The sequence below is a fragment of the Manis pentadactyla genome, chromosome 7 (assembly GCF_030020395.1).
Source record: "Manis pentadactyla isolate mManPen7 chromosome 7, mManPen7.hap1, whole genome shotgun sequence".
Classification (NCBI taxonomy): Eukaryota; Metazoa; Chordata; class Mammalia; order Pholidota; family Manidae; genus Manis; species Manis pentadactyla.
The window spans coordinates 98,537,628-98,559,196 of NC_080025.1; the positions used below are offsets into that span (position 1 = coordinate 98,537,628).

A 21,569-nucleotide genomic window follows, 5' to 3' on the forward strand; every position below is an offset into this window, starting at 1 on the left:
AAATGAGTGAAGGACTTCTGAGGAACAGGATCCAGTCTTTTAACTTCAACTCACTGTCCTTTCTGCTACCACTTTCTAAGAATTACCTTATTCCCACAGGGAAAGACAGCCCTGTGGAGGAGCTCCTGGGCATGTACCATGTGGTACTGACAGGGAAAATCCCCAATACAGATTCCTATGTGAATGGGACTGGGCCAGATGTGGCAAGGTGGAGGGACTTTTGCTCTTCATTTTATACCTTCCAGCATTGTCTTAATATTTTATCTTAACTATCTTTTAATTTTAAAAAATTATCCCTTCTTCAGCATATTGTAGAGCTCTGCCCTTTGGCAGCTGAACACTGGTGAAAATCACAAACTCTCTGTTCAGACTTAATACTTTAGCACTCCAATTACAGGGCAACCACAACTTCTCAAGAAAACCCAATCCATTGCTAGAGAGCACTAGCTAAAAAAAAGTGTTCTCACTTACAAGTGTACTCAAAACTGCTTTTTCAGAGCTAACTGAAATTTGCAATCAGTTACAGACATATTCTCGCTAATTAATGTATATCTCATTTAGAATCATAGGAGTAGGTGGTACAAGCTTAGCACAATGAATTTTTCCTATTCTGGATCCAAATCATCAGTGATTTTTTTCCTCACAGTACTACATAATAACTGGTTCTCATGATGACAGTCTAGCAGCAGGATAAGATTCTTGAGAGTTTTATAGATCAGAGAATGATTTTAGTGTTAAGGAGATTGCATTCTAGCTCAAAACTGAGTTTCTATTTAATAGGACACCCTTTACTCAGAGGTCTGTGAGCTTAGTACCAGGTACTGGAGATACAAAGATGTAAAACCAATTACTGGCCTCCAAGAAGTCAACAAACATTGTCAAAATTGACTCTACAGGTTGAGAACGTATAAATGAGGCATGGGAGAGTCAAGCAAGCCCGTTGCAGCTGTTCTCAGGCAGGCACAATCACCATGGGCTACACTCACCTTAGGAGGAGGACTTGAGTGGGACTCAAAGAAAATTGGACACAGAGCAGGACTTCTGAGGCTGCCCTGACAACTAGGTGGGTTAAAACTATAGCACTTTATTCTCTCACAGTTCAGAGCCAGAAGTCCAAAATTAAGGTGTTACCCAGACAATGCTCCCTCTGGAGGCTCTAGGCAAGAACTGTCTGTCTTGGCTCAGGCTGCTAAACAAAATACTACAGACTGGGTAGTAGAATCTTCTTAGATGGGAGGTTGAAAGTAGCCCTTGCAGTTTCTATCAAAGTAGTATTTCTAAAATCCACCAAAATATATTTTCTTTACTTGTCACCTGGAACTGCATTACAATATATGGATCTACACAACAATTCAGCAACTTCTGAAAGTGTTTTAAGTGCTCAGTTTCTCCTGCTCTTCAGAGTGTGGAATGTAGCTGATGGTGTATCATTTGTGGACATGAAGAGTAACAATGAAGCCTGGAGAGTCAAATATGTCATTTTAGCTGTCTTTATCTCTTCCTATATCAAATGTTTGTTTCTACTTTACAAGACTTACTCAGGGTGGAAATAAATTGAGAATTGAGTCTTGTATCTTTGCCTTCCTACTTTCAGTGTATAATGTCACAACCATAGGTGTGACCAAAAGTTAGGCAGTAAGTAGGAGGCCAAGAAAATGAGAATCTAGAGAACTAAGACAGAAATATATTATTTATGTTAATTATTTTAAAACAATTGACATTAAAAATAATTATGTTAATTATTTTTCTCCATTGGGTCTGCCAGGAAAAAGAACAGTTCCAGCCACGTCACTCATCCATGTTCTTCTTGTCCTTGCATTCATAGAGGCATTGGTTTATGAAGGTTTGTTTAAATAACAATCATTTGTACATAAGGCACATAGAACTCAAATGAACTTCTAAAGAGGCCTTCTAGTACCTAAAGAAATCTGGTGTTCTCCAAATAGATGGTTGTCTGCTCCCCTACAGCTTACTAGCTGTGTGACTCTGAAAAGTCAGTTAAAATCTCTGAGTCATGTTTTCTATCTAAAGTGTAGAAAACAGTAACAGACCTCACTGGGGTTGTTTTGAAACTCCAAAGAGCATGAAAGGATATTAAGAGCTGTAAAGATGCTATCAGATTCTTGTTAACATCTAAAGCCCCTAGCTGACTCTTCTCAGCTCAGCCTAGACAGAGGCCAAGCCCTCTAACTGCATTGTGCCTCCTCCTACAAGCAGAAATGAGGCAGCAGGAAGCAGTCACCATGTGGTACTGCTAGAGAACTCCTTCTTATGGTTTAATGTATACATACCACTTACTGCATGTAGGTTCTCTAACTAAGCAATTTGCACAACCTTACAAGAAACCAAGGCACAGCGATGTTAAATAACTTGCCCAAGGTCAAACAGCTTATAAACTGCCCAAGATTTAAAGTCAAGTTGTCTGACTCCCAATGCAAGTTTGCGCTTATGGTTTCTCATCTTCTGTAACCATCACAGAATGTGACACAGTCATGACATTCCCAATTCCCTCCTACCCACCTGGTCTTTCAGGTGGCACTTATACAGCCCATTCTTATAAAAGGCAGCTGGTAAATCTCAGTATCTCTAAAGACATGGTGAATCAGAAGAAATAAGTGGGACTGAGCATTTTCAATACCCAAACAGTTGAGATTATAAACACCTGCACATTACATTTTTTTTCACTTTTCACTCCTTGGCAGATTCTCTCCTATTCAACACCCACGTCTTATGGTCCTGGCACCAAACCCAGGCAGCCTGGGTTCCCTGGAGTGCAGCATAATCTAATAGCCTGCATAAATAAATTCTCATCAGGTGACCCTGGGAGAGCTCAAACCCACTTTAGATTAGCCTAGGTACAAGAGAGTGATGAGCAAATTGCAGAAATGTATGGAGACTCATCTAGCAGATCTCTCCATTCAAATCCCCTGCAATCATGAGTGAAGTACTTGCCAATTATTTCAAAAGGAGTGACTTTTTTATTTATACAGCAAATGCTAACAGTACATGAGAAAATAATGGAAGCCATGCTCTCTTTACAATACACAGTGTTCCCTATCAAGTTGATGTCCTATTTGTAGTGATTCTTTCAGCTGTCCTGTCCTTCGCAGTTTCACTTCTCCCTGCCCATGGTCTTTTAACAATAGGTTCTCAACAGATATTGGTTGAAGAAATAAAGCTTAGGGCACAGAGGACTCCTTCAACAAAGACAAAATCTATTCATCTTTATCTAGCTCAATCTGGCTTCTGAAATGTGTTACTTTGTAAGTTCTAAGGAAGGAAACGTAAGGGGGCAGTGGGAAAAAGAGAAGAGGAAATTACTCATAGTTTGTGAGTTTTGAAATAGCAATGCTCTCTTCCCACTTAGATATCCTTTAAGCTACTTAATATATCTACAGAGCTTTGTCATAGTTATTTTCTACCTAGCAACTTCACGTTTATTCATTCATTAATTTAATCTACACTGTGAGTAGGCTCTGGAATAGGAAGGACAAGTTCAAATTTAGTTCAAGAAACAAGGACAAGGAGCTGAAAGAAAGCCAATGCAGTTGGAATAGGACACTCTTAATGTCACCTGGCAATGTTGGTGAGAATTTGTGGGAAAATGACTTAAGAAGACCAAGCGTTTCAGCCAAGATTGTATTGTAAGTTCCTATATTTAGTGTCCCTTCCCTATTACCACCCCACTCCAAAAATATACAGTTATGAACATACAGGTTTTTTAGTCTGTGTGATTAAATAAAAACATTATTAAATATCTTAGAGGTGTGTAGGAGCCCTAATTCTGTGGACTAATGGGGCTAAAAATATCCCCAGGAAAAATTGGGACCTAAGCTAGGCCTACTGCTGGAAACCAGAGAATGTGGAGGGGCAGGCCCCACACCACAATGAAAGGGGGCTTAAAAAATCTGCTTATACAGGGAGGTGGCAGAAGGCAGACACAGCCTCACTACCAGTTCTTGGACCATCCTGTGTGATCTTGGATATTCTAACATCATGGAACAGAAATCCCTAGCTATAAATATAAGACTTGACTCTGGACTGGGGTCCTCCAAAGTAGAAGTAGGTAATAGCAAATCCCTAGATAGGCAGAGAGAGTGCAAAGAAAGAACATGAGGGAAGCAAACTCAAGATGATGCTTGAGTGCTTTTCCAAAAGCCCATGAGAAAACTAGCATTAAGAAAGATGGCCAATAATATCAACACCCTCCAGATGAAATGAAAAGAACAGAGCAACCTGAAAATGACTTTAACTGAAGCTTCAAAACAAGCAGATTGTTGTACAGACTATCTTTACCAGTTATATTTTAACATTACTCAAGTTAAATTTCTTATTACATAAATCTTTACATTTTAAATGTTGAACTTGTACTTTCCAGTGTTATTACATAAATCTTTACATTTTAAATGTTGAACTGTACTTAATACAGTCTCACCACTGTATTAAGCATCTGAGAACCCACTGGATAAGGCTGTGTTCCCTGAGGGCCATCAAGTAAGAGCTTCCTTTGTAGAACCTTTGAGACCAAAAGACAATCTTGATGCAACTTGGGAGGACAGAATAGATATGGATTGTCAGGGTAGTCAACACGGATAGAAAAGCTAAGTCAATGCGGTGACAGAAAACCTTTCTTTGATAGAATGATGGGAAAGCAGATAGAATAAGAAAATGGTCCCTGAAAATTAAACATGGGCTTTATAACTAGACTCAAAATAAATTGGAATAAACTGAATAAATTCTCTATCTTTTCTGTCATAGAGTAAAAATAAGTGTTTATGTTTATAAAGCAACATTACATGCATATTTAAATGGGAGATCCCAAATAGAAAAATTACCATTTAATGAATGAATAGCTGAATGACCAACCATTCTAAGTCAGAAAAAAGTTTAGGCACACATTCTTCTTATTCTTTATGTTGACACCTCAAAAAAAGCCATGTTGAAAATCAAATCAATCAGCAAACACTGAAAAGGGGCAGAGACCACTTTAGTTGTGAATCTACAGTGTTTTGACAGCCCATTCTTAACTAAAGGTGGAAGAATTATTATGTGCATTTACTGCCATTGATCTAAACCCAACAAATTCTGCCAACAGAGATTTATTAGAAAGGAAAGAAACAACATATAATTAGTTGACAGTTATTTAGGAGTTAATTATTCAGTCCTTTGTTTCACTTCTTTCTTTTTCCTACTTAATTCCTCTTGACTACTTCTCTGTTGGTTCATTTCCCTCATCCACTAGAGAAATAAAGCAGGTGAGAATCAAAGTTACTAACAGAACAATCTGTGATTGGCAAAGGGAAGGAAGAGGAGGGTGGGAGAATTCATAATTACTGGAAAAATTATTGTTTTTTTGTTTTGGTTAGTTGGGTATAAAGGAAAGTGTGAGCTCTGGAATTAAACAAGCTGAGCTTTGGTTTCTTGTTCTGCCAACTGGCTGTGTGTCCTTGGTCAAATAACTCAGTTAGTCTGACTCAGCTTCCTCATGAAGAAAATAGGGATATTAATATCTGTGTTGAATGACAGTTGCAAGGATTGAATAAAATAATGCAAAGAGTCTAATACAATTGTTCCCATCTGGTAGGCACTCAAGCTGCATTATTAAAATCACCTAAAATTTATTCTTCTCATATAATTAAGATTCAACTGAAAGCAAATGCTCTTAAACTGAGAAGAAGTTCCCAAGTAAATGCCCACATTTTAATCTGTAAACTTCTTGATTTAAATTTGCATGTTAAGATTTGCATTAGTTAAACTTTACCTGTCGACTTCCCTGCTTGGAGGAACAGTTACTTGTGCTCCTTGAAGGTGAGACCAATTTTTGGGACACACCAAGGTTCTTCTCATCACTCATCATGAGCAGAGAGTCACGTGGTCTTGATATAGTCAAAATGCCATGAGATGACAGTGGAGCAGAGAGTATGAAAGTCCCACACAAACAGGTGGCTCAGCTCTTATTCCACACATTTTAAAAGCATTTTGGATGACCCAGAGGAAATGCCTAAAAACCAAAGAAAAGAATTAGAGAGAGGGTAAGAGGCATCAGACACCATTTATAATTAGCCACTGATTGTTTTCTTTACACTGCAGGTTACAGAGCCATAGTGCTTAGACACATCAGGGGCTGTAAAGGGAAAAGATGCTTTACATCTATTTCTTATTGAAATTATATGTAGGTGGTTTTCATGTAGCTTTGCAATATGACAGTCTTAAGAACAGTAGTAAGAAAATTTGAGTCCAGACACATACAAAATCAGTACTATAAAAACCATCCCAAAACACAATGAGATACCACTTCATACTCACTAGGTATAATTAAATTTGAAAAAAAAAGAATAACATGTATTGGAAGAAACTGGAACCCTCCGGCATTGCTGGTAGGAATATAAAATGGTGTAGCCATAGTTGAAAATAGTTTGGCAGCTTTGTAAAAAATTAAACAGAATTATCAGGATTTAGCAATTCCACTCCTAGGTATATACCCAAAAGAATTGAAAATAGGTATTCCAACAAAAACTTGTATAAGAATGTTCACAGCCATGCTATTCACAATAGCCAAAGGTAGAAACAACTCAAATGTCCATTAGCTGATGAATGGATAAACTACATATGGTGTACACTATGGTCTGAATGTTTGTGTCCCCCTCCAAAACTCATATGTTGAAATCCTAATGCCCAATGTGATGGGATTAGGAGGTGTGGCCTCTGGGAGGTGCTTAGGTCCTGAGGGCAGAGCCCTTATGAATGGAATTAGTATTCTTATTAAAGAGCACCCACAGAGGATTTAATAATGTGTCTAACTGTTGAATCACTGTGTTGTATACTTGAAACCAATATAATACTGTATATCAACTATACTTCAAAATAAAAAAATAAAGAGAGAGACCCCACAGAGCTCCCTACCCTTCCACCATGTAAGGATACAGTGATAAGTCTGCAACCCAAAGAGGGCCCTCCCAGCATCCTGGCACCCCCATCTTGGACTTCTAGCCCCCAGAACTATGAGGAATAAATTTCTTTCCCATAAGTGACCCAGTCTGTGGTACTTTGTTAAAGCTGCCCACACTAAGACAGTATATGCATACTATGGAATATTATTCAGGAATTAAAAGGTATTAAGTACTGATACATGCTATAATATGGATGAACCTTGAAAACATTATGTTAAATGGAAGAAGCCACACACAAAAAACCACATATTGTATGGTTCTATTTATATGAAATAACCAGCGTGGGCAAATACATAGAGACAAAAGCCAAATTAAGGGGCTGGGGGAAATTGGGGAATAGGGTATGGCTATGGGTTTCCTTTGAGGGTGATTAAAATGTTCTGGAACTAGACAATGGTGAGAATTGCACTAGATTGTGAGTGTACTAAATGTCACTGAATCGTATGCTTGAAAATTTGTTAAAATGTGAATTTTATGTTATATGTATTTGACTACAATTTTTAAAAATCGCTTTCTGTTTTTTGGGGGGACGGGATGGAAGATTTGTTTTACCAAAGGGTTTTGGAGACATCGTCTAAAAAACTATAACCTGGGGTGACAAAAACTGGGTAACAGCAGAATTTTCTCTATCACCTATTAGTATATTAGTAATTAAAAATGATCACTTATTGAGTCCAGACTACGCACTGCCAAGCCCTACATTAAGTTTCCTACACGTTGTCTCATTCAATCAGTAGTGTGATGGAAAGTACTCTCTCCATTTTACAGAGGAGAAGCCCAAGTCTCTGAGAAGTTGGTAACTTGCCCACTCACTCACCCGGCAAGGGACTGCATCCGGGCTTAGATCCCAGGCCCTTAACTTTGGTGCTGGAAATGAGCATGCCAGATCTAGTGATAATAGCTACTTTCCTGTCTCTGGAACCTAAGAGAAATGAGGGGCTGGATGAAAAGACTCAGGAGGGAACACATCAGAAGCCAGCTTTGAAGAGGTGATGCTCCATGTCTTCCCTAGATGGTGTCTCCACATGGCAAAGTAGCTATGGTGGGGAGGAGGACTGGCCGGGGCAGAGACAGGGACATCCCTGATGGGTAGTTGGCTGGGCTGCCTACCCACCACCCTACAGCAACTCAGGATTGAAGCAGCAGCCCTGAGTTAATGGGGACTAACATGTTTGTTTTGGGCTCAAAGAGCCAGACTTCCATTTGACACATGAAGTTCAATTATGTATCTAATCCATTCGGTTCTCACTGTTTACAGTCTAACCTCAAGAGAAAGATGTTATATAATAGTCCAGGAACCAGCTAGTTAGATATTATATCAAACTTTTGGTTAATTATTAAGTACTCAAATCTTCTATGACTTTTACTTACACTTAGTTCTTTCAGAAATGAGTCTGCTAAAGCCATAAACTGAACTGAGACAATGAAAAGAAATACCAGAATCTAAGAAAATGAAATTAAGGTGCCTGTAGCTGTAAAACTCAATTCCCGTGTTGCTTTCATAGAAACCTCCAAATCTCTGCACCTGTTATGTGTTGGATCCAACAATAAATAAGACAAAAAAGCAAGCCAACACCAGCCTCTTCATAAAATTAGGTTTACTTACAGGGCATGCCAACTATACCTGAAGCTAGAAGCAAATGCAATCTAGTTAAAAACTGCGGAGAGAGGCTGTGAGGATGTATTAACAGTTTGTGTTTAGCAGCATTGGTCGTTGCTGTGTAAGAGGAAACAAAGAAAACAAAACCTGATGGGAACCCCAAAGGAGGAAATGTGTGTGGGGGCAGCCACCGCTATGACAACTAATTACAGAGAGCATGAGAAATACCAGCTAAGGGATGCTGTTCGTGTGTGTGAGTGGCTTTTGGGTTTTTTGGGGCTGAGATTTTGACAGTAAGAACACAGGATGAGAGGTGGTGTGTGATGCATACAGAAGGGAGAGAAGAGAGCACCTGAGCCACAAGAGTCACAGGAATTCTGAAACTGTGCCAAAGCAGGAACATCATCACCCTGTCTCAACACGACTGTGAAAAAGGGTCATGTTTACCTCTTAATTCTGCCAAACCTCACTCTGGAGGCAACAGTTACCAGGGCCAGGGCTGAGAGGGGCTAAAGCCCATACTCATTTAAGTTGTTAGAGATAAGGACTCTGCAAGAACGACTAGATACCTCATTTTCCTTCAGGGAAAAGAAAGGGTGGAAATCCACAGCCCCTCCCACACCCATCCCAGGTGAATCTGGGGTGGCTGCCTAGGGAAATGTATCTGTTTCATCCCTTAGACCCTTCAGTTGAAAGTACCAAGGGCAGCTTAGAGGGCAAAGTAAGTCAAATTCTGGGGAAAGGATATGCTTGAATCAGGGCAGAATAAAGAATGAAGGTAGCAGTGGCCTAAGACTAAGGTACCCCAGGGGTAAGACAGTCACGTAAAATAAGGCCACTATTGTGTCCAACCTTGGGGACCTCATTGTGTGTCACCATAAGGAAGCCTTGATGTGAGCCCAAGAAAGCAGACCTTGATAAAGCGGATTCACACACAAGCCTGGTGTTTTCTACTCTAACTACCTGACATCACAGTGCTGACTTAGTGAAATGGTGAGGATAAAGCCCTTAAGGGACACAGATATTGTACAGGAATCAGGGCCACTGACTCAGAGGTATGTGAGATGTTGAGGTGGGTAAAGACCCATGGTGCTCTCACCCCTCCCAGTGACCCATCCCTGGTAAACCTCCAACTTAAGGGGTTTATTGGTTTGAACAAAATATAATCGTTTCCCTGCTCACAGAGTTCACAACTTAATTTATTTCTCCACTTATTTTTTACAGAGGTATAATTTAACATATAAAGTAAAGTGAACAAATCTTAAACACATAGACAGCTCTATGAAATTTTAAATTTGCAAAGATACCAACACCACCTGGATCAAGAAATAGAGTGTGTGCAGCCTCCCAGAAGTTTCCTCCATATCCTGGCCACCGATCTGACTGGTTGGGGAGCTGCCCCTCATGCTGTCCGCTATGGTACCTGCCCTGGTAAGCTTCTCCTGCAAGTGCTTGCCAACATGGCCCAGGGTGGTGGGTGGGGACTTCCCCAGTTTATCAAGAGGCACAGGTGCACCACTGCTCTCGTGCCTTCTGCTTACTACAAGTAACTGATGTGGGCCAGAATTCAGTCTGGGACTTGCTTTCACTTCAATAAACCACTTGGTAGGCAAACCAACAGATGTGAAAATCCCAGTGCAATTAGGTCAATTCAAACATGCCCTCCTTGTGCCTCTGAGATGACCTGGGTCCTCTCTCACCACTGCCACCCACCTGAGGAAGCTGATGGATCAGACCCAGGTGATAACAGTGTTCCAGCTCAAAGTCCAGTGGGCAGAGACATACAAACTTATGCTGTCCTGAAGCTTCCATTAGGGAAAAGAGAACTCTGATTTCTACCAAGCATGAAGAAGAATAAATGAATAAATGCCCGAGGCACTGCCAAGCATTTTGGAAACAAAGGCTGATTTTAAGACTTACATTAGAAATTTTCACTTAATAAAGAATACACAGTTTGGGAAAAGATGCAAAGGAGATGCATACACCAAGATGTATTTGCCTCAGAAGAAGCCAAACCTAAGTTTGAATTGGTGCTCCCTTATTACAAACTCTGTGTACCTTGACAAACCCTCTGATCTTCAGGTTTTTTTATGTAAGAAATGGTGAATTGTGAGCATTAAGTGAGAAAATGAGGATAAGGTGTCTCGATCGAACATCATATACACTCAACATATGTTTGTTCCATTTCCTCCTCTCCTTGTTTCCTGAAAATGGCATATGCAGCACAAGATAAGATCCTATGCTCTTCTTGCAACCCAAAACAAATAAGGAGTCTATAGAATTATAAAACATGTTTGTCTTTCCACTTATTAACATTTCCCTAAATTCATAACACAAGTGTGAACAGATTTTTAAATCATCAAAGCAGCATGCATACTTTGGAACAAGACATAAATGCAAAAAGATAAAAGCCACATTATTCATCACCACTGGCTGTCCAAAAAAGCAACTTAATATTAACTAGTAGGTTTGAAATAGTGGCATGTAACACAGCTATTTATTATTTTGTTAGGCCTGGGGAGGTCTCTGCACTCACACTCTTGGTCATGTAACTGCTTGAGAAACAAGTTTTGATTCCATTATTCTTGAAAACAACTCACATGAGGACAAGATGGCATATAGTTCCAATTAATCTAAAAACTCCCAGTAAAATATATAGATAAATTATGTCCTGAATTAACACCAAAAAAAAAATTATAGTGGAATATCCATTTCTGGTCTACCATCTTCTGCTCTTCTTTGGTAAATGAAAATTATTCAAATCCTGGACATGCATCTTTTTTAGAAATGATGCCCTCAGAAACACCTTGATTTCCAAAATGTTAAGTGATCCAAAGGGCTTTGGTTATTTGGTTCTAAGCTCCAAAATGATTAGAGATTTCTGGGCAGGTTCTAATCACACTGCCCTCAGACAGCTGATCCTGGACTTCTGTGCTAAATGCTGGCCAATCTGCCTTAATTCTCTGGATGGATGGCCTCATCCAGGGACACTGGTATCTGACTGTTTCTGGGGGATGAGTACTGAGACTCATAGTGAAAAAATGTCTCCAGCCCACTCCCTAAGGGCAAACAACCCCTCCACAAACCATTTTTTGTTATATTCTCTCCCTTCTGGGAATCAAGGGGTGAAAAGACCTAGAGATTCAAATGCTTACTCTCACACTTTTAAACAGAGTATCCATTTCTAACCCCTCACAATCCATGCAAAAGGTGTTATATGCCTTTTGCAATCCACTTCTTCAGAGAAGAATTAGTTATTGCTCAGAACTCAGTCCAGCAACAGAAATGCATGTGGACACATATTTGAAGTATGGCAGCTTCTGTGAGGCAAAAAGCTAAAAAATGGCACCAGGTTTTAAGTTTGTGCCCAAACCATTTACTTGCTAGAATGGAAAACACACAAATTCAATCACTGCACAGTCACGGAACCTAAGAGTGAATTTCAGCCTAACTTCTTACCCAGAGCAAGAATTCCTTCTGTAACATTGCCAGATCATCACAGCTTGACCACTTCCCATGATAGAAACAGGGCACCCCATTTCATTTTTTAAAAAATACCTATTCTAATTTTCTGCATCCGTGGATGTTTTGTTGCCCTTGTCCCTAGCTTGGATTAATACTTAGTCTATAGGCACACACCTGATCATCTACATTTGCCCTCTTACAGCACTAAACTATGTTTTCTACCTTTATCTTGCATCTACATACCACTTCAGCATTTTATTAAAAATAATAATAATAATAACAATAAAGGAGAAATGTGGGATTCACATATAAATCAAGTATAAAAATCAAACGAATAATCATAATTGACCTGATTGTTTATAGTTCATGATGCGTGATCAAAACCGAAAGTTTCTGTGATGACTGCCATTGCACTGTTTACCATGTAAGAACTTATTCACTATGTAAGAACTTGTTCACCATGTAAAAACTTGTTCATTATGCTTCAGAAGATTGGAGACTGTTGAGAATTAGGCTTGGGGTTGATTAATGATTGTGCATTGAGTCCCCTATACAGAATTTAATTGTTGTTAACAACCATATGATCAATAAATATAAGAGATGCCCTCTCAAAAAAAAATACCTATTCTAGATTGTTTTTCATTTAAAGTTGAAAGTTGCCTCACTAGCACACTGGTCCTAGATCTACCCTGTGTCTTGCAAAGAACAAGATTAATCTTTGTTTTTCACCACAACCTGCATTGGAACAACCACCACTCCCACCTCCAAGCCAGCAAATCTTTTCTTCTCCAGACCAAACAATCACATTTCATAGGCCATTTCTTATGTCATCCAACTCATTATATGTCAATTTGTCTATGTTTCTCTAAAAACAGAGCCAGACCTATAAGCAAGCTCCAGGTGTGGTCTGGCAAGAGCAGGAATGCTGGGAGCACTCACCTCCCTTGCCTTAACACACACTGCAACTGTTCATATTGCCTGAGTTTTGTCTTACCTTTGGGGACACCCACACCTCTGTCCAGCACTCACTTGTCTTTCCAGTCCTCTAGGACTCTGATGTGGAAGAACTGGAGAAGCTGGGCTTCCTTCGTTCTGAACAGAACTCCTATTCTTCCTTTAGCTGAAATTCAGGACTTGATTGTTCTTTTCCTATTATTGAATTACTTCATATTAATTTTGATCCATGATCCCAGTCTGTCAAGATACGCCTGGGAACCAACTGTCATTCAAGGTATTTGGCCCTTTCCTTTGTCAAAGTATAAAATATCACAGACTGTGTAGATTTTGAATTCTGTCCTCACCCAAGTAAGTCATACTGGGAGATTTACTAAGAAGAGGGCCAAGGGCACTGATGTCTTCCCAAGAGTCGAAGTCAATTTATTCATTAATTAACATTTCTGGGTCCAAATTTGTCACCCACAGTAACCCCCTAACTGTACGGTCATGTCCAAATTCTCAAAGTGTCCAGATCCACCTTCTTCAAGGTCTTGTTTAAAATGCATATTTTGTAAACTCTACTTCAGATTAATTGAATCAGAGTATCTAGGGACGAGCATGATAATCAGCACATTTATACATTCTCCAGGTGATTTTGGTGCATTTTAGAGCTGAGAACCCCTGATGTAACCAGTAGTTTTCAGCCCTTCTTAACTTACTGTGAGTCAATCCTTCCATTTGTATATCTGTGATGTAGCAGAGAGGGTAGCAAACCAAAACCCTCTTTTATTCCCCTGGGCCTGTGGTTTTCAAAAAGTGGTCCTCAAACCAACATCACCACAACATGGGACATGTTACAAATGCAAATTCTCAGACCCTATAACAGACCTGCGGAGTCAGAAAGTGGGGCCTAGCAACCTGTTTTTAACAACTTCTCTAGGTGATTTTGATGCACAAGTTTAAGAACCACTACCATGGGTTAATAATTTACCTATGGCATAAAATGTTGAGGCTTCTGGTATACATTTGTTAGGGGACTGGAGTAGACACTGAGCTCTTTTCTGGGTAAGATTCTGTCCCACTGCTTAGCTACTCCTGTAAGCCAGGGATGGCAAACACCAGATATCTGTCATTCCAGTCCCTATCCCATGCTTAATCATTAGGGCAAAATTTATCAAATAGTTCTCAGAAAAACTAAGACAAGAGTTAGCCAGACAGATCCTATCCTGCTCAGATCCACATGGACATAGTGGGATGGACAGAGACATATGCTTACCCTTATCCTAATTAGGAGCCTAAATTTCATAAGACATTAACTGCTGCCTGGTCACCAGGGTCACCACATATGGATCCATCTTTGACCGCTAACATAAAATATCTACTGCTACTTAATGTTAGGCTCTTGTCAACATCATAACCTTGACTCCTGTACTGTCCAGACTTCATAGAGCAGTGGATCTCAACTCTGACTGCACATCAGAATTATGTGGGGAACTTTTACAAACACTGATAGGCAGGCCAGATCCCAGCTCTGCTTCACTGCAGGAGAATGTGGAACCCACCACCTGTGGTAGGGCCAGGCTTTGGTAGTCCTAAAACCTCCACAGGTGATCCTGATGTGGATCCAGGGTTGACAGGCACCACTAAATGATCTAAAAGGATGACAAAATGTGTGCACCTAGCTCAAGCCAGAGGAGCAGATGGATGAGTTGGTGGAACTGCACCATTCGAAGAACTGTTTTTCCTGCATTGCCCTCTGGGGTTATGCCCTTGGCCTCCAATTAGAGATCATATATATATATATATATATATAAACAAATAACTAACCAATCCACCCAATGACACTGGGAAATTCTGTATAGTAGTGTAATAATTAAGGCCACAAGCTCTGGACTCAAACTGCCTGGCTTCAAAGCTAGCTTTACTAAGTGGCTTTAACCAAGGTTTTGGCCTCTGTGATCCTCAGTGCTTCACTTGACAAATGGAAATAATTAAAGGATCTCCCCAAATGGGTGTTGACATAATTAGATGCACTAATCCCTATAGAAGCACACAGAAGGGCAATCACCTCTTAATGAGTTAGCTAGTGTAGGATGTTGTAGTCACTCTCGTGTACAACATGATAGTGGATGCTTTTCTTTTCTACTCAAACAAATAAAAAGGATATATACAAATATCTATCTTCCTACCACCCAAGATTAATAGGTCTCCATCATTATTTATACAAACATATACACCCACCATTTGTCTGGCTTTTTTAAATTTTTGCATAATAAATATCATACCATTCATTTCTTTCTGAAGCCGGCTTATTTTCACTCAAAATTATTACACATTCACATTCATTCCTGCATCACAGTTCCATGGCAAGACTATGTCTTGTTGCCTTGTTGCCTTTAATTCTTCCTTTAGGTTGTTTCTGCTTCTTTGCTATGAAAAACAATGCTACAGGATCTACTCCTTGTCAGGCTATGGTGTAATTTTCTAAAATAAGTGGAACTGCTGTATTTTAAGGTAAAACTAGTTTTATTGGTTTTACTAGGTATTCCAAATTGCTCCTCAGAATGACCATACCACAAGACAAAGATTTCTTTTAAAGTCCTTTATGAGAAAATGTTCAGGTCTCGGTATCAGACTATCACTCCTAAATGGTGAGCTTGCTCATGGCTTTAAGGTACTGAGAATTTGTATATGAGAATATAGCCCTCTCTGTTTGGAGGACAAGGATGGATGGAGTCAGATTAATGTTGATAGACTTCAATAGCAGAAGATGAGCATTTCTGTGTGCTTGGCTTACCTTCATTGTCACTGTGCTCCAACTACCCACTGTTTCCTTGGGTAGTGTGTGTATTCTTGGAAACCATTTCAAATGTTTTGTGAAATAAGACACTATTTTACTAAGTTATCTTCTAGAAAGCTATACAAGCTGCTCTGGGCTGCTGGCAAGATGCTGTGATAGTGGGTAGTTTTCTACTCAGCTTCCTACTCTAGTATGCCTTCCATTTCTTCTTGAGGGAGCCCTAGCCTTAGCCTGACAGCTCCAAACATTGCCTCAACCATCTTAGAACAGTGAGAAGGGAGGGAGGGACAGACATACAACCTGTAGCTCACAGAATCAGAAAGTAGTGTACCAAAGACACTGGTTAGTGAAGAAAGGAAAAGGAGATCGAGAGAGACCCAAGTGGCCAAGATTGCTCACCACTAGCCATTCAGAAGTCTACAGGCAGACAATTCAAAGCTGGTAGGATTTCTAGGAGCAATCGCTTATTATGAAAATTCTATGTCATACACCTAGATGATTCCTGTCCTTCACCAGAGGGAAGCCTTTGACTCAGACTGTAATTTTCCACCTTGCTCATAAGGATATCACAAGACAGATACTTTAATGAATACTTCAAATAGACTTTTCAGAAGTCTGACATTCCCCTTAAAAAATGGGAAAGAGGGGTATGTGGGGGGGGGACTTGATAATGGGGGAAGTTAGTAACCATAATGTTGTTCAAGTAATTGTACATTAATGATATCAAAAATAATTAATTAATTAATTAGTTAAAAATGGGAAAGAGACCTGCTACACATAAACACTCTTGCCTGGTTATACTAGCTAGCTACTTTGATGCCTACGGGTTGGCTCCAATGCTGAGCCCCTCTGCCTTATCACATGGGCTCCACTCTCAGCACTTACACCCATCGCCAATCACAGATCTCCCTTGGATAGCGGCTTTTGCTGCTGGCTTGACTTCATCAGTCTGCATCCTCATCAGCTACCATGTTCTCACGGAACGTTCTTCATCTTTGTGGTTCCCAGTGCAGTAGCTCTCACCTACTGCTCCATCCCAACCATCCTGAGACAAGTTCCTGAGCTCGGGATGACTTTCCCCCAGTCCTCAGGTGTCAACTGGTAGAAATAAGATCTACTGTGTCTGACATTTTTATGATCCAGTAACCTAATCACAAGGGGAAACTAGAGTAATTCTTTATTTTTGTCTTCAGTGAATCCAAACTGGCTCCTTTTCTAAATGTGAACAGTTCACCTGTTTTGTAACCCTACATGCAAGAATTTTGCAGCAGATGGACAGACCTCATTATGGAATTGTGATTCCTACCACTGGATGCTTGTCAGAATGTCCTAAGGGTACTTAAATGTCCTTATACCACTTTAATAACAAACTTTAGGGGGTGGGACTGGGCAACTGTATTTTGCCAGAGCTCCCCATTAGATTCCAATGTGCAGCCAGGGTTGAGAATCACTGGTCTAAAATTTTCAGAAATCCTCTTTCTCTTTCTAATAATCTTGACAGTAGCAACCCATTTTTAGGCTTCTGATACCTATCTCAAGCTCTTTCACCTAGCAAAGTGTACTCTTAGAAGTTCTGTGAGAACTGAAGTAATTCAGTCCCTGGTGTTCTGGGCTGAACTGATATCGAGAACCTGTTTAACAGAGTGAGGTACACGTTTCCTACGTTTTCACCTGTCTTGGGTTTCAATTTCCTCTTCTCTGTGTGTACTCTTTTCAATTACTACTTCTCCTTAGGAAAAAAAAAAAAGGAAGACAAATAGAATTGGAACAATTCTTTTGACTCCTGATGCTTTGTAAAGAGAAAGTTTCTACACCCAGAAGCTTATCTTTTTGTTTATCTGGCTCTGGATATGTCTACAAAGCTGTTTTGTAGTCTTAACCATTTTTGCAACCTCATTCCTGATGTTAGTTCTACAGACTATTCTGGCAAGTTTGTGTAACTCTCTTAATTAGTTCAACTTAATTTTAAAGTGTAGCTTGCTGGCTCTTTTCCCCTCCCAGTTATGTAGGCATTTATCATAGTTCATTCTTTCCTCCACTTCTTTCTATTAGCATTAGCTGTTCGTCATTTCATCCATGTCCATGACTTCGGTAAGGCAGCTATCTACCCACTCCTCTGTCTTTACCCTCCTCCAGTCCACAGCCTGGTGGATGGCCCCTGGGTTTATCACTGGAATGTGAAGCCTACTGCTTACTTCATGAGTGAATCATCACTCCTTCATGCTGATGCCTGAACTGACTTTCCTGACTCTGAGTAAGACACCCACCCTCTCCTGGTACACTCAACTCCCTCTCCCAGAGCCCCCAGAACTGTAGAGTCTAGCTTTGCTCTGAACTCAACTCATCACCCTCTATTTGTTCCATCCCCAAAACCACCAATCCATTTTAAACCCTGTACTGGGAAGTCTCCACTTTTTCTCTACCATCACTTCCAACTACCTTTCATTCCTTTGCCCAGTTCACCTTCCCCAAAAGATTCTAACATCTGTGCTAATCCAAATTCATACTACTGGTCATGATACTAGGTTAAAAATCCTAAGCCCTTCCCAATACGGTTAAATTTAACTGGCTTTGGACTCTGGCTCTATTACCAACTGTGTGTTGCTGAGCTCTTGAGTTGTTTCCTCATATGAAAAAGGGACAAATAGGGCTAAGTTTTTGTAAAGACCAACTGAAGCAAGCATATAAAGCACTCAACATAGCACTTGGCAGACTTTGTTCAATTATATCTTAGCTGTGACACTCAAACCTTGTCTCCAAAGTCACATATACAGGCCTTATGTTCTACTCTCTCATGCAGTCAGACCACTATGCCTTGGTCCTTACTAGTTCTCTGCAAAGCACACTGTAACCCACTTTCTCTCCTCCATATGGGGAAACTTCCTCCATCCTCCAGAGAACATTTGAAGCATCACCTTGTCCAGGAAATTACTTCTGAACCAGCCCCCACCACTAGTTTTGAACCCCTGCTTTACTTGTGTGCTCTCTGAAAGTCTGTCTTGTTTCCTGCATTTTGACTTACTCTTCATAGCTTGACCCCCAGATGTTAGGCCTACATCTCATGTGGGGACTGTGTTCTACTCATCTTTACATTTAGTGGGAAAGTAACATACAAAGATTGGTAGCAATAACTGTTAAGCCTGACTGAATATCCTTTATTAACTGAGTTAACAGGACAAAAGTTCTCTGTGTGAGCATATTTGTGTATTTCCATAGGAGCTTTCCTCCTTTCCTCTTCACTGGAATCATTTGGGATTATCTGTGTGCTCCACAACACTTCACCTAGCCCTCCCTACTGAGGTCTCCTTCCCATTATGTCTTTGGCCACAAAAGAGATCATTGCTTGCTTCTGTCTGAACTGTTGAAATGTTTTCAGAGTACATGGCTATGCCCAAAGCATGCTTCTTTAGGGATTTCGTCTCCTGGCTCCTATCACTTCATATCGCTGCAATTTTTTGTTGGTTAGAAAGAAATCCAGAGATCATTCCTTGCATTATTTTCTCTGCCTTCTTAAAAATTAAATGTTCAGCAAAACAAGGCAAGAGCTCATCTGAAGTTAACAGAAAGAAACTCTCAGTAGGTTTTATCAGCACGTTTGGCATCCATTCTAGAAAGTGTCTCTGGGGAGAGAGCATCATCTACCACCTGTGTCAGGCAACCTGTAATACTGATCCTCCTCCAACGACCTTTCTTTCTGTGGGGGGGTTCTGCCCCTTACCCAGTGATTCACCTGCAGGGTCTGGATTTTCATAGGCCTGCTTTTGTAAAGTGAAATATTTATTCCCTTCTAGAATCACATTTTTCTCATTAAGAACCAGCTTCACCTTCTTGGTGAGACAAATCCGGTGATCCTACATATACCCAAGTTTTAATGTTTCAAGTTTACTTTTGCTTATTCCTTGCAGGCAGCATGACAACCAAGAGCTACAGGTAGTATAAGCATTCTGTTTCCCAGGTGTTTTTGTGAATCACGGAAGTTCTTCTCCTCTGTTAACTGTTTTTATCTTTGTTATGCCATTTGTTCTCCATCCAATCAAGTTTGAATGTTTTTTTCCCTCCCATTAAATTTCAGTTCAACTCTTGTGATCAGGTTAGCAAATCTTTTGCCAAACACACCTTGTCCCACGATGCCAAAAGCCTTCCCCACAAACCAAACTTCTTATTAACACTACCTGTTCTACAGTTATTTGTACACTTTCCATATCTTCTTCCAACTCATAGTCTACCTTCCCCTGAAAGGTAGAAATGCCACATGTCCCCCTCGAGACGGTTAGTTCCTACCATGACTTCATGGGACTTGGGGAACATTTGAGACTTCTTTTGACAGTTAGTTTATTTTTATCCAAACCAATGAATAGGGGTGATTGTTGGTAGATCTGGTATTTTGGCAGGTTATCATGAAACTCTTTGCTTGTTGTTCACCAATATCCATTCCCCACTTTCTTTAATAATAGAACTCCCAAGTCTTAACTGGACATAAGGTTAAGGTCATCTAATTAGAAGCTGCATTTCCAGCCTTCTCTACAGCTTGGTGGGGAGCCTTGTGAGTAAGTTCTACCAGTGAGACGTGAGCAGAAGCTGTGCTCAAAGAGATGTGCATGTGCTCCCTGTCCTTTCCCAATTACTAAGGACCGACAGATGGTGACAAGTGGACCCAGAAATGAAAGCCACTGGTTGAGGATGGTAGTGTCACTGTGCCAGCCCAGGAATAACCATACCTAGACAGTTACATCAGAGAGAAATAAGCTTTAATCTTGGTAAATTCACTTAATTTTGGGGTCTTTCAAGTTACAGAGGTTTAGTGCAAATAATGTATACCCTCAGAAGGTAGCATGCCTTAAAATTAGGACTCTTGGGTCACCTCTATACCTCTCAACAGGAATTTGCCATCCATCCCTCCCCTGGTCAGTTTCCTGGGCCAGAAACAGGAACCCTAAAACACCAGCAGTGAGAATCTTCTCTGACGAAGCAAAGAAGGCTACTGCTTTCAGGTTCTCAGAGTATACTATCTTCTCCTAAAACAGTCCCATAATCTTCAGGAGGCCTTGTGATGGAGGTCCATTCCTCAAAGCATTTCACTTTCTCCAGCAGGACAGCACCCTTCATGCTGCATTTGTCACCCAGGTTGTCCAGAGACCTCTCTAGCACAGAGGAGTTAAATGTTCTAATTGGAGAGGTTGTGCCCACAATCATATGCCAATCCCTCCCTTCTTGAATGGTAAACTCAGAAATGGGCTGGGTTTCCTTCTCCTGCAATTTAGTCACTCTTACTCATCCTGCCATGTCTCAAGAGGAAGAAACACTTAGGGATAAATGTGGGCTAGTAAAGGAAGCTGCAGTGAAAAGACAAGAGGCTAAAGAACAGCCACACTGATGAAAATCCAACTCAGTATATATCTATAAGGTACCTACTAAGCACCCACAGCTGTCTAATCCCCAAACCATGGAAGCCAAGTGACAGAAGCTTAATCCAAGGAGGAAGCCACTCTGATCAAGAAAATAAAATGTGTGTAAACAAACACCAGAGCACAGTTTAGGGTGGGATATCTAGCAGGTGTTGTGGGTAATGAGATTGCTCAGGAGAGCTGGAGTTGTGGGCAGAAGCTTGAAAGAGGTGGCCTGCAGGGAACCCTGACAAAGTAGGTAAGACTTGACTAGGTAGAGGGGAAAGTGGATAGCGGGAAGGACACCTCATTTCTTAAGTCTGGCTGCATGACAGGATCACCCTGAGGAGCTTCTGCAGAATACCAGTCTGGCCCCACTCCAAGCCAACTCATCCAGATGCTCTGGGGTGAGCCCAGGGCCTAAGCAAAGGCAT

At 40.5% G+C, this 21,569-nt stretch overlaps 1 protein-coding gene across 5 annotated transcripts in view; it reads right to left on the reverse strand.

Annotated features, from left to right (window-relative positions):
* The window catches only part of OSBPL3 (oxysterol binding protein like 3), a 200,758-nt gene that overhangs the window by 83,143 nt on the left and 96,046 nt on the right, over positions 1–21,569 (reverse strand). For all 5 annotated transcript variants that reach the window (XM_036877960.2, XM_036877951.2, XM_057504595.1 and 2 more), the window contains exon 2: positions 5,762–6,001. In XM_036877960.2, the coding sequence (XP_036733855.2) occupies positions 5,762–5,857 (96 nt within the window). In that variant the 5' untranslated portion in view covers positions 5,858–6,001. The remainder of the gene's footprint in view (positions 1–5,761; positions 6,002–21,569) is intronic.